Raw genomic sequence first — 14,189 nt, 5'->3', positions numbered from 1 at the left:
TATTTTCATCATAACTAAGAACATTTGTATTAGTAAAGAAATTCTTTATGATGATTACTTTTTTTTTTTACTTTATGTCCAAAAGAAATTATTTGAAGAACATTGGTGTATATAAAAACCATGCTACATGCATAAGATAATCTTTCATTATCATTGTATATATTAAAATACCACAGTATTACCTTCTAACATCTGTACCACGGTACAACCAAAGTAAATTTTTTATGATTAAACAGGATTTTTCAATAGCAGAAACCCAATAAAACTTCTTTTGAAAGCCAGAGTAATTAAGGTCCTCCTGTTATGTCTTTATTTCTCAATTATTGTTCTCTGGCGTTGCTTTGTTAAAGAACACTGTTGATCATAGATGATTTCTGTGAATGCAGCGCATGCTGAAAGCCGTTCAGAAGAATTCTACTAAAGGAGACCCTCAGAGCGTCATCTCAGCCATCGACTATTACTGCCGACACAAAGAATGGGCCATGAACGTGGGCGATGATAAAGGTAGCAACCTGTATTCCCTCACCTCCTACTCTGCTCCCTTACTAATTTTCTTACCATTTGCTTGATATTTTTTTGCTTCTATTATCTCTGTATCTCTCTTCTCTGTTCTTGAGTAAATGGCTTTGGGGCTGCTCATAGCTGGCTGCTCTGAATGAGAAGTGATGGCAGTCTCCTGTCTGTGGGTCAATATGCTCTCTGCATGGCTGCACACATGCATACTATAGTTTCATATACAAGTGTGCACAATGTACAGCCAATGTCCCACACAATCAACAGCAGCAATTACTGTAGGTGCACTGATGCATTATGGGACTGAGGATGGATTAATTTCAGAAGTGTTCCCAGAATGATCCGTTTTATACAGTATACAAAGTTATATTTTGATTGATGATAGTTGACAGACATTAAAGGAACATGTCAGTGATTTATATTTAAGGGAAACTGACTTAATATATCCACTAAAAATCACCATAACACTGGGTGATTTAAAGACACCGAGCAAAAACACTGCAAAAATAATTTTCTTGTAAAAAAAAAAAAGTATTTTTTCCCCCAGTACAAACATTTACTTGAGAGGCAAAATTACTTTACTATATAGTACTATATATTTTTTTATTTTTAGTACATTAAGTTAAACTAAACGAAAATGAGAAATGTTGTTTTATAAATCAAATAAGTTTTTTATATTTTATTTCAGTTAAAGTTTATTTTATCTCAACAATGATTTTCTTCAATGGTTCATTATTATTTAACAGTGATAAAATGGGACAAGAAAAATATCTGGCAATTGGTAAAGAAAAATAAACTTAATTCAAAAGAAAAACAAGAATATTTTTCTTATTCCACACTGAACAAAAAAATTGGCATAGAAGCAGTTTGTACTCAGAAATTTAAACCAAACTTAAATATGTCTTGTAATCTTTTTTTTCACAAACCTAAAAAAAATCTTGTGCATTGGCCTAATTTTTTTATGTTAAGCCAAAACTTACTCAATAAAAAAAAAAAAGACTTTATAGATTGCTATTTTGTAAATCGTGTTGTATGTAATTTTGCTTCTCAAGTAAATATATCTTGATTTAAGAATGTTTAGACATTTACTGATCTTTTTAATTAGATATTTTATATAATGCTAATTTTAGCTAATGTTTTCTAATGCAGTGACATTCAGTGAGCCACTATATGACACCAAACAATGAACATCAGTATGATCTTGTCCCTATTAGCAGCTCAATGTCATGCGATGAATAAACGATGGTGCTAATGGGGAAGAAAGGCTCTAATGATATTTCGACGATGTCATTAGCCACTTCATTGATTCGTTTCCTCAGTTATCCTCTGGTTGAGCATTGTGTGTCTCTCTGAAGGGCTCATACTGGATTCAGTGTTGATGGAGGTAAACCCCAGCATGGTTCTGGAGCTCGGCACGTACTGCGGCTACTCCACCGTTCGGATCGCTCGACTGCTGTCCCCTGGCTCCAAACTCATTACAGTCGAATTCAACCCAGCCTTTGCTGAAGTTTCTCGTCAGATCATCGCCTACGCCGGCCTTCAGGACAAGGTGAGAAAAAGAGCTGGTATGCATTAGTTACACTGAGAAAAAAAATGGTGTAGCTGTTGAAACAATTTTCACTAATGAAAATAAATGTGACATTTTTAAGTAGAAAGACTGAAATGTTACTTTCTTGCAAAATATAGTCAAATAAATTTGTATTAACAACTTGCAGCAAATTGCATCAAACTACCATTGAATTGCATTATATATATATATATCATAAAAATCTAATTTTATCTGATTGCAAGTTGATAGGATGATAAATTTATGGCTTATATTACTTCTGGTTCATTCCTCAAATTTGTCATTAAAGAACATCTCATGGATTGTCATTTACATCATTGATGAAAAAAGCTAGTTATTTTAAATATTATTTGTGCACTACATATGTACTTTTTCCACACATTTTGAGCAAACTTAATTAACACTTTACACTTTACACAATTGTAGGGGGCTCGAAAGTCACAAAAACTGAATACAGTTGCTTAGGACTAAATAAGTATTTTAAAGGTAACAACACTTTCTTTGTTCTGTTTTTCAAAGGTTACTCTAGTGGAGGGATCTTCTGGTGATTTAATCCCCAAGATGAAGGAACGATTTGGAATAAAATACTTTGATTTCGTGTTTTTGGACCACTGGAAAGATAGTTATGTACCAGATACGAAACTTCTTGAGGTAGGAAGGCAAAGGTTAAAGGGATAGTTCATTTTCAACATTTTCAATGGTATGTTTTAGCTTACCTCAAGGACATCCAAGATGTAGGTTTCTCTGTTTCCTCAGTATTTCCCATTTTGATATTTTTAGGTCCAACCGTTCTTGTCTGTGACTCACATAATGGATGTCTATGGTCACCACCTCAAAGAGGAGAGGAGTGCACAGAGGACAGAGGAGTCAAAATTAAACAATTCCCCATCGTAAGTACACATTGATGACCTAATACACGAAACGAGCGGATTGTGTAAGAAAACGAACAGTATTTATATTGTTTTTACCTCTTGTACACAACCACGTCCAACTGATCTGAGTTCGCGAGTGCTTCCCGATGAGACGTGCGCGCGCGCTCTGGCTTTAGTCTGCGCAAGCGCGGAAAGCGCGTGTACATTTTTTATTTTTTTTCTCGCGCGTGTACATCACTCATTGTTTACACTTACTGCCTATGGTTTACACAGATTTCGGAAGTACTACCTTTCACTGTGAAGATCTAAACATATTTAGACGTACAGGAAATTGCAATGGAAGACGATTTCAATATATCCATAGACAACGTTGAATTTTTTCCCCAACCATATTTATTTGAAACAGAATACACAGACCAAGTACTCAGGAGCGATCCGCTGCAGCAGCACGTCTTCAAGCCTCATAGACAGAGATCTCTTCAAAATTTGGGGTGTTTTAGTAGCAAGTGTTGTGAGATGCCAACAGAAGTAGAGAGCATATGTTGTCACGAATGGAACAACTACAAGATGACGACGAAGACATTGACAGTATCACATCACACGCCTGCCTGACTGAAGATCCTGAGTTTTCTCTGCTGTTGAGACGCAGCGTTTTGCACGTTGTGTTTAGTTTGCCACGTATAAACTGGAGGCGACGTCCAATGCCAGAGGGACCCAGTGGCACGCTGTCAATAGAGTGAGTAATGTGTTGTATTTTTATTATAAACGCAACGATTATAGGGTGCATTATAAACATTCATTTATTACAATTACTGCATTATATTTCAGACAGTGCAGATTGAAAGCGTAGCGTGTGGTAAACAATGAGTGATGTGCATGCGCGAGACATCACATCTGGGGCTTTCCGCGCTTGCACAGACTAAAGCCAGAGCGCGCACGCATGTCATATCAGGAAGCACTCGCGAACTCACATCAGTTGGACGTGGTTGTGTACAAAAGGTAAAAAATATATAAATACTGTTTGTTTTCTTACACAAACCGCTCGTTTCTTGTATTAGGTCATCAATGTGTACTTATGATGGGGAATTGTTTAATTTTGACTCCTCTTTGCATGCTCTTTGAGGTGGTGACCATAGACATCCATTATGTGAGTCACAGACAAGAACGGTTGGACCTAAAAATATCAAAATGGGAAATACTGAGGAAACAAAGAAACCTACATCTTGGATGTCCTTGAGGTAAGCTAAAACATATCAAATTTTAATTTGAAAGTGAACTATCCCTTTAAGTACACACACAAACACACAGAGTATTGCTTACATTAACCCCTCAAGAAATGGTTCTAACATATGAAAAATTAAAACCATATTTATTTTATAATATTGTAGGACTGTGGTCTACTGAAAAAAGGCACTGTCCTGTTGGCCGACAATGTAATTTGTCCTGGAGCCCCGGAATACTTGAAATATGTGAGGAACAGCCCACGCTATGAAAGCCGATACTACAAGTCCAACCTGGAGTACACCAAAGCAGAAGATGGCCTGGAGAAATCAGTCTTCTTAGGATGAGAAAGAATGAACAAATAATTTTGTTAATCAGGGACAGCACAAGAGAAAAAGAACATTGTCATTGTATTGTTTGATAAAGCTAAGAAATTCAATCTCTTAAAAAATCATGTTGTTTTCCTAATAAAAAAATTCACAATGTATTTTTTTTCCGGCAGTATTTTTTCTTGTTTTTTCATTACAAATATTTGTAATTAAGATACATTTACTTAAAAGCAAAAAGACATCAAATATTTAGTCCTATTGTCAAGAAAATTTATACAAATTTAATTTTTGCTTAAAATAAGAAATAATGACTGGCAATGGTAATTTTTTTTTCTTTTTACATATAATTATGACACATTTTTCAGAAAGATATTTGCAGTAAAATATCCAAAAACCACTAGGCTAGTGTTATATATTTTGTCCAGCTGATTACTATCAATATCTCTTATGTTTTCAACTACTTGTAAATCATGAGAAAATTCTCATTATAAACAGTGACACGGGGCAGTGCAGTCCCGTCAATGATGTTAGTTTTTTTTATTTTTTTTTTTTTATTCAACAATTGCACAGTTTACATGAGCGTTCCTCTCCATTTAAAAATGACATATTGTGCAGTATCCAACATTGCAAGTATTTTAACATAGAAAAATAAAAATAAACAAAGACTCACATCATCACAACTTGCCAGGGGAAGTACAGATTTACAAAAATATATTAAATTGTTTACACACCTTCACAGTTTTTGTTGCCTTTTGATTAAGCGAATACCTAATCGTGTTGACATATTGCTTGACCTCAATGTTAAAAGCAATAAAAGATGTTTTGGAATGCGCAAACTTACATTTATGAATGTAAAACTTTGCCAAGAGAATAATGAGATTAATAATGAAAGTTTCATTAGGCCTAGTCTTAGTTCTGTAGAGGTCATAAAGGCCAAAAAGAACATCCTTCCAAAACAACTTGAAATCTTTCTCAATTTTTTCTGCAATAAAATTACAAATATCAGACCAAAAACTCTGGACAAAAGGGCAGTGCCAAAACAAATGGGTAACTGTTTCAATACTCATAGAGCAGAAAGTGCATATTACATCAATGTCTTTTTTAAATTTTTTAACAATATAATCATTAGACGGGTAAAACTTATGAATTATTTTAAATGATATTTCTCTAATTTTGTTGGTCAGCAAATATTGGTTGGGTAAGAGCCAGACCTTCTTCCAGTCAATGTTTTGCACAAATTTATTCCAGTATGGAACCACATATGGGACTGTGATAATTTCTGTTTTGAACAGGGATCTAATTAGTTTATTGTTCTTACCATTGTTACAAGAAAAACAAATCTTACCAACTGAAGTGTCAGTCAGCGATAACAAAGTTAGTTGTTGAGTGTCCAATCTGGGTTGAGCTCTATATAACATGCAGACACCAGAAGAAATTGCTCCAAAGACTTTGGCATAATCTCCAGGAGACACAGGAATTTTGTATTCTTCTAGAAACTCACTATAAGAGTAAAGACAACCATCCCTGTTAAATAATTGGTCAACAAAAATAATGTTATTATTAAACCAGTAATCAATAAATAAAGATTTGTTTTTAAACAGTATGTCTTTGTTGTTCCATATGTAATATTTGTTGGGTGAAAAATTGTGTTTAAAAATAAGAGACCATGAAAGGAAGGCCTGGCGGTGAAAGGATGCCATTTTTATCGGGACTTTATCAATATTATAATTACAGGTTAAGAAATAACTCAGCCCACCCAGTTTTGACAGAATATGATATGGTATGACATTCCAAATAGAATTAGGATTTTTAAAGAAATGTTTCAACCAATTTACTTTAAACGTATTATTAAGAGAACAGAAATCGATAAAGTTTAATCCACCCTTTTCATAGTCATTTGTTAGAACAGACTTCTTCACATGATGAGTTCTATTTCTCCATAAGAAATTAAAAAGTAGCTTGTCAATCTCAGTAATATGTTTTTTGTCCACATACAGAGATAGAGCTGGATATGTTAACCATGATAAACCTTCTGCCTTAGACAGTAGGGTTCTACCTCTGAGGGAGAGATCCCGTAACAGCCACTGGTTCAGCTTTTTTCTGGTTCTTTGAATAATCCGGTTAAAGTTCAATAAAGTCCTTTTTTGTTGGTCCTTGGTAATTGTGATACCTAAGTGAACAAGTTCACTCTTGACTGGGATACTACAAATGGAAGATTTCATGCAGTCCTTAATAGACATGATTTCACACTTATTGATATTCAGCCTTAAGCCAGAGGCCATGGAAAATTTTTCTATGATATTTATTGCACCAGAAACTTGATTTTCATCTCTAAGAAAGAGAGTGGTATCGTCCGCCAGTTGAGATATAATAAGTTCTCTACCTAATATATTGATGCCGTTTATCTTACTTGATTTAATGTGATCAGACAAAAGCTGGGCTACCAGTAGGAAGAGGTATGGCGAAGCTGGGCACCCTTGTCGGATGCCTCTAGAAACATTGAACCTGGGGGACATACCACCTGTTAGTCTAATTGAGCTATTACTATTGTTATAAAGACTTTTAATAGCGGAGGAAAAAAACTCACCAAAACCGAATTTTTTAAGGGACTGTAAAATGAATGGATGCTCAACGGTGTCAAATGCTTTGTAGAAATCTACAAACAGCATGAGCCCACCCTCCTCTACCATTTCTGGGTAATCTAAAATATCTAAAATGAGCCTAATGTTATTTCCTATATGCCTTTTGTTCATAAAGCCTGATTGTGTTTCGTCTATGATGGAGTCCAGAACAGACCGTAATCTTCTAGCCAATAAGAGAGCTAAGATTTTATAATCGTTGTTAAGCAAACAAATTGGGCGCCAATTATCTAAAAATAATTTGTCCTTGTTTGGTTTAGGAATTAGGACTGTTATTCCTTGGGTCAGAGAGGTGGGGAGGCATTCGTTTTCAATGGATTCTATGAAGACTTTTAATAAAAAAGGGGACAGTTCAGCGATAAAGGATTTATAAAATTCGGAGGATAGCCCGTCACACCCAGGCGATTTGTTATTTTTTAGTTGGTTTATAGCTTGCTGTACTTCTTCAAGTGATATAGGCATGTCACACAGCTCTCTATCCACTTCACTTATCATTTTCACTGAAAGGGAGTTAAAAAAATTATCAGACACAGTTGGGCTAAATTGAGAGCTATACAAGCCTTTATAAAATTTTGAACAAAACTGATATTTTACGATGATCTTCAGTGATAGCTCCATTAATATTTAACTTACTGATACTGTTGTTAGTGGAACGATATTTCTCTAGACTAAAGAAATAACGAGAGTTTTGTTCGCCTTCTTCTAACCACTTAGAGCGAGACCTGATAAAGGCACCCTTTGCTTTTTGCTGATACATTTCATCAAGTTTGATTTGTGAGTAAGATAACTCTTCTTTTTCCTCCTTTGTTAAAGAGTCAAATTCTCTGCAAGATAAATTTGTTATATTAGAGACAATCTTTAACTCCTCCGCTTTCCTAGCTTTGACTGTTTCAGCACCAACCTTTTTTAAATATTTTCCTATCTCATATTTGAGCAGGTCCCAGTTAAGCCCGAAACAGTTTTCTTTGTTTGCTTTAGACCAATAAAGTGAAATCATATCCTTAATTTTATATTGGACTACCTCATTTTGCAGTGCAGAACAGTTAAGCTTCCAATAACTTGAGTGTGTGGTAAGTGTAGAACCAGCTGAGATATTAAGAGATATGCATATGGCTTTATGATCAGTTAAGGGAGTAGGGCAGATGCTAACATCAACATAATCCTTGTTTAAACTGTCAGATATAAGCCAATAGTCCAGTCGTGATTGCCTAGAGCCTGATTTATTGCTCCAGGTATACAATCTGCTATTAGGATTCTTCTCTCTCCATATATCTATCAGTTTAAATCTTCTTATAAAGTCAGTAAAGTATGAGTCTGAATTGTTACGCTGAGAGGGTGGACTTTTATCTATAGAACCGTCTAGAATAATGTTAAAATCACCTCCTAACAATATAAGCGCATTTGGGAATCTAACCAACCAACCTGTAAAAATATTTTCAATTGACAACAAAAGGTTCACATTTTCTTTCTTGGTATTGTACCCATAAAAATTAGAAACTAAGTAGGTAGAGTCATTGTGTTGAATAACTTGGCAAATAAAGTGACCGCCTGGGTCACATTCTGTGGTCAAGACATTTCCATTAAACCTGTTATTTAAAGAGGCTACCCCAGCTGACCGCTCTGTTCCGTGTGAGAGCCATATAGTATTTCCCCATTGAGACCTCCAAAAGTTAGAATCGTCCTCATTAGAGTGAGATTCTTGAAAATAGACGAAGTCTGACTTGAATTGTTTCGCAAACAAAAATAATGCTTTTCTCTTAACACTATTACGAAGACCCCTGGCATTTAGTGAGATAAATGACAACATTAATAAAAACAAAAATAAGAACTATGAAAAATAAAGTCAATGACGTTAGTTACCCTTTGTTACCGCGCCTTTACTGACGTAGAAACTACGTGACAAGTGTCGTGCACAAATGCGGAAGTAATTTCGCGACAAACTTCAACTAGAAAGAGATGCCCATCTCGCTTGTGTTTTACTCGACAGGTGAGTTGTTTTGATTCGTATCTTTACAGAAAACGTATGCTATTATAACAAGATTAGTATTATAGGGCATTCACGCCAAACGCGCGGCATCGCGTCTCTAGACCCGCGCGAGGACGCGTCTGATCCATAGTCTGATCGCATCTTTGCATTGACTTTGTATGTAATCTACTCGCGCAAATCGTTGAACTCGCGGTAAAGCCATGATTTATCTTTCCGTCTGATTGATGGCCGTCAGCGTTTGGGTAGAAGACAACAAATCCCATTTTTCTTCGCGTCATCAAACCACGCGATTGTTATTGTTTTGGTAGTGCGCTCTCTAGTGGCAGGTCCTACAACCTGTACCTTTAAGTCAGTTTTATTCTAAGTAAACATATCTTGTTTTAGAATTTATAATTTTTCCTGAAAAACGAGAAAAAAAAATACTGAAGAAGTGTTTATACTGGTATTGTATTAAATAAAATACAATTTGAGATTCATTACTACATAGGACAATTTTATATGATAATAACATTAATCATTAATTTGAATCCCAAAAACTCACCTAATGACAGCTTCTATGTTCAAATGACTAAAAGTCATTAAAGAAATTAGAAAAAACAGGCATGGGGTAGAATTAGAGAACTATTTAATGAATGAACAATGCATTACTCTTTCAGAAGATGTTAAGCCTCTTTTCATGGGAAAATTGATAGAAATAGAAGTAGAGTCGTGCAGTGTTTTTATTCTGAATGTATGAAACAGTCAATCAGAACAATCTACATGAGGTCTACATAAGTTCTGTGTCGATGTGTTGAAAGATTGTATGTTGAAAAGCATGTACAGAAATACAAAAAAAATAAGCGATTCCCCAAAACATCAGTCCTGAGCCCTTCCACTACTGAAGATCTTGGCCAGGAGTGAAACGTTAGACTGAGCTTTGTCCTGGATGGTTTTGCTCTTCTCTTGTGCCTTCTGGAGGTTCTTCTTGGACAAGCCTTTATTCTTAAAGCGTTTCAGGTGGATCTCTTCTTCTGTAGGTCGCTGTTTGTAGTCCCACGTCTTCTCCTCTATGACCTCTCCCTTCTTCTCCTTCTTCTTCCTTAGACTCTCCAGCCTCTGGCTCTTTTCCACACTAGCCAGGTAGAAGTTAGTCTCCTTCTTGGCCTGGGATATTTCTGTTCTCATACGCTGATGATACACTGTCTGCTCGTAAGCCAATCGTTCGCTGAGATGGCACCACTGGAACCTGTGCAGGTACTTCATAAAAAAGAGAGAGAAAAAGTAACTATACAGCTTTATACATGATGCATTTTACATTGTTTAAGGCAGGTACTAAAAAAATTTGGGGATTGGTCATATTTTAAAATGTTTTTGAAAGAAATCTCTTGTGCTCACCAAGGTTGCATTTATTTGATGAAAAATACAGTAAAAACAGTAATATTGTGAAATATTTCAATTTAAAACTATTTTTTTTAAATTGTAATTTATTCCTGTGATCAAAGCTGAATTTTCAGCATCATAACTCCAGTCTTCAGTGTCACATGATCATTTAGAAATCATTCTTATATTCACTTTTAATCAATTTAATTCATCCTTGCTGAATAAGTGTTCAATTCTTTAAATTTTTATATATATATATCTCATTTGCTGACCCCAGATTTTCAATAGTAGTGTATCTGTATGATGTACCTTCATGGACCACAGGTCACTGCTGAAGCGACTCCTCTTCTTGTTGGCCATTGGTGTGTTGTGCAGACTGGCTGCGACTCTTTTAGCAATGCGCTTGTCTCTGAATTCCACCCAGCCCTCCGTGAAACTGGATGAATTGCTTCCTGCTTTCTTTTTCTTCCTTTTCACACAACGATCTAGAAGAGTCACAAAAAATATGTATATGGGAAGTTGATCAAACATGAAAACATGCACAAGGTATAATTTTGGGGGGGATTTTCAGCATCATTACTCCACTCTTCAGTGTCACATGATTCAGAAATCAGTCTAATAATATGCTGATTTGCTGCTCAGTTATTATCAATTATAACTGTACCTCAATTATTAATAATGGTCTTTAATATTATGAATGATGCAAAACAGGTTTTGCTGCTTATTTTTCTGTGTTAGGATACTTCTACAGGATTCTTTGATGAAGAGAAAGAATTTTATTTAAAACAGAAATCTTTTAATGTCAATGCATGCCTGCTGGTCAAAAGCTTATTTACCCAAAACCTTTGAGCTGCTTGTGCATCCCGGTTTCAACAGCATTAAGCAGCACAACTGTTTTCCACATCCATTATAAATAAGAAACGTTTCTTGAGCTGCAAAAATTAAGGATCATGTGACACTGAAGACTTTAGTAATGACGCTGAAAATTTAGATTGGCATCACAGGAATAAATTGCATTTTAAAATATAATAAAACAATTCAAAATTACACAAAATTACCGTTTATTGTAATTCCGATAAAATAAATGTAGCATTGGTAAGAATAAGAGACTTAATCTGTTAAATGTTAGTCTGCTTCAATTTATTACTTATTTAATTATTATGAAGTACACTCATATATAGATGACCCCAGAGCTAATGGACATCGACTAAAACCAAAAAAATACAAATAAAAAAATTCTTATATATATATATATATATATATATATATATATATATATATATATATATATATATATATATATATATATATATATAATTAAATGTAATGTTTATTCCAATAATATAAACAAAATTGTACAGGACTGTAGTTTTACCTTCAGGCTGAAGGAAGATCCTCCCGATCTCTCCGTACACACTCAGCATAGTCCGCATGTGTTTTGGTCTCATCCTCGGAGGAATGTGTCCCAAATACACGATACCAGGGATACATTTCTTGCCCTTTGGTTTCTCAGAGTCATCTTCTTCATTTATATCCAGATCAAGAGCTTCACCATCAGCACTGTCATCTTCACAGTTCATCTCCTGCTCAGCATCGCCTGCATTCTCCTCCTGCTTCTCATCTTCCTCTCGTTTAGAGTCATTCAACTCTTCTTCATCGACCATGGGTTGTGTTTCTAGGTCTGCTGTAACTTCATTATTCTCCAGAAGAGCCATAATTAGATGTGACAGCTATCAGAGACTAAAATGAGACTAAAACGTTCACTCAGCGGCGATCCACTCACGTTACTCTTTAAAGCACTGACCGCAAAACACTTTCATTTCATGTGATTCTTACTTTGTAAGAGTGAACAGTATATTTCCATGTAAAATATTATCTTTATCCATAAAGTTATATGTCCATTCCAAGATGTTTGGGGGGAAATTCTACAAACAAATCGACTCCTTCGACACATGTGGCACGGCGAGTGGTTCTGACGTCAAAAGCAAGCGTCAAGAAGACAGCCTCGGACTTTCTTAAAGAGACAGAACTCTTTTTACAACGCGCTCTAACATTCATTGTATAATATGATATAATTATTTTTGTTATTGGCTGAATGTACCACATTTTCTTAGGATAACATTATATAATATTATAACCCTGTCTGAATTTAATATATATCAGATAGTGATATAGGAATTTGACAATTATTTAAAGCACTAAAGTAGTATTCATACTGAACATTAGAGGGCGACAAAACACAAGGAACTATTTGAACCCGGGCAATTTGAGCTATCTCACGTTTAAGGCAACACTCGCATTATAATCTGCAGTTTGTTAAAACATAACCCACATCTTTAAGCACAAACTGCAGGATGTTATGTAGTACTTAGAAGTCCTCATAAAGGCCAGTTATGTATTGCAACACAAATGTAACACATTACATGATTTCTTTAACTAGATAAAAAGCTCAAGACAAACTTAAAGGGGTCATCCGATGCTACAGGCAATTTTACAAGTAGTTTGAGCTGAAATGTGTGTTGGCAGTGTGTTTACACAACCACCCTATAATGATAAAAATCCACCCAGTGTTTTTTTTTATCTAATAAAATCTTTACAACTTTCTCAAATCCAGCAGATCTCAGAAGCCTGTCCGTGTGACAAAAACAGGCCACTCCCACCATAGTTTGATTGACAGTCGCATTTGGCTATGTACCTACAGAAGAATTGAATATAATGTTTTTAAATTAATCTTTTTAAATCGTCTTTCCTAATAATGTGCTAATTAGCAAGTCTTATGATGAATGTTGCTAAAGTAAACAGTCCCTCAGAGAGTGGCTTGGAAGAGAGGGGCGGGGACAGCTAAGCTCATTAACATTTAAAGGAAAATGAGTTTGAAGTTTCTGCTCTTAAAAGCTTGATGTTTGTTTCAATGTGTTTTTAACATTGAAGTAGTTTGAGGTTCTGAAGGTGAGCATGCAAACATTGAACTGTGGGTTGGGTTCAATTGAAACAATAGCTATGAAATATAATGCATTTAATGGTGTCATTACTGCTGGAACATGTAAATGTTTCCTATACCAAAAAAGTTATTTTTTATGAGCCTCAGTTTATGAAGAAAAAAAACAGCAAGAGGTCTTCTCTACTAATCTATCTTTCCACCACTGCAATCTTCAAACAAATCATCAAAAATGAATTACGGCATAGCTGGTAAAAATAAAGAGCTTTTAAATAATGGCAATATGAAAACAGAGGGACGTTTAGAAGCATTCAAAGAGAGTAAAGACGCACCCGTCCACCATTATCCCAGGAGTGTGTTCCTCTCAGCAGGATCCCTCTCCTGTATTCATGGCCATGTGCCCATCACATGTGGGTTCCTGCATTATTGAAGAGGATGACTTGGGTTTACAGAGAGCTCTGCAGCAGTTCTGGCTCTGGTACATCTGTCTATTCAAATTTAACCCCAAACACCAGGGCAACAAGCTCAAGGGATTCATCTGAAATGGCATCATCACTAAGGCAAGAAAGACACCATCTCCTCCTTAAATCAGACACTTCCTGTGCACGAGCTGCACCTTAAAATGTATGTTAGATGGAAACGTTATTCATTATGATCAAGTTTGTAGCTTCAAAAGATTTTAAATAGTTTGATCAGTGCAGTTCAGTTGGTGACAGTTCAACAGGAAATCAATTGAAAGCATCCAGTTATCTCATTCCATTGAA

The 14,189-nt window shown here is 35.4% G+C and overlaps 2 protein-coding genes across 5 annotated transcripts in view; one reads left to right on the top strand and one right to left on the bottom strand.

The window, feature by feature from the left end:
• Window positions 1–4,802, top strand: part of comta (catechol-O-methyltransferase a) — a 51,836-nt gene extending 47,034 nt beyond the window's left edge. For all 4 annotated transcript variants that reach the window (XM_059523266.1, XM_059523268.1, XM_059523267.1 and 1 more), the window contains 4 exons: window positions 387–504; window positions 1,869–2,062; window positions 2,600–2,731; window positions 4,341–4,802. In XM_059523266.1, the coding sequence (XP_059379249.1) occupies window positions 387–504; window positions 1,869–2,062; window positions 2,600–2,731; window positions 4,341–4,520 (624 nt within the window). In that variant the 3' untranslated portion in view covers window positions 4,521–4,802. The remainder of the gene's footprint in view (window positions 1–386; window positions 505–1,868; window positions 2,063–2,599; window positions 2,732–4,340) is intronic.
• Window positions 4,803–9,736: 4,934 nt separating this feature from the next.
• Window positions 9,737–12,555, bottom strand: abt1 (activator of basal transcription 1). The gene is made up of 3 exons (XM_059523260.1): window positions 11,863–12,555; window positions 10,797–10,972; window positions 9,737–10,364 (listed from the first exon to the last, which is right to left on the bottom strand). The coding sequence occupies exons 1-3, from the start codon at window positions 12,200–12,202 to the stop codon at window positions 9,984–9,986; spliced, it is 897 nt and encodes a 298-aa protein (XP_059379243.1). The 5' UTR covers window positions 12,203–12,555; the 3' UTR covers window positions 9,737–9,983.
• Between the last annotated feature and the right edge of the window lie 1,634 nt (window positions 12,556–14,189).

The sequence above is a fragment of the Carassius carassius genome, chromosome 34 (assembly GCF_963082965.1).
Source record: "Carassius carassius chromosome 34, fCarCar2.1, whole genome shotgun sequence".
Lineage (NCBI taxonomy): Eukaryota > Metazoa > Chordata > Actinopteri > Cypriniformes > Cyprinidae > Carassius > Carassius carassius.
This window is presented reverse-complemented; position numbering and strand designations above follow the sequence as displayed.

Coding starts and splice junctions, on each gene's coding strand:
- abt1 (XM_059523260.1), bottom strand. CDS start 12,202: ATGGCTCTTCTGGAGAATAATGAAGTTACAGCAGACCTAGAAACACAA. Junction 10,973..11,862: donor GATCTTCCTTCAGCCTGAAG/GTAAAACTACAG, acceptor TGACTCTTCTAG/ATCGTTGTGTGAAAAGGAAG. Junction 10,365..10,796: donor GTGACCTGTGGTCCATGAAG/GTACATCATACA, acceptor TTTTTTATGAAG/TACCTGCACAGGTTCCAGTG.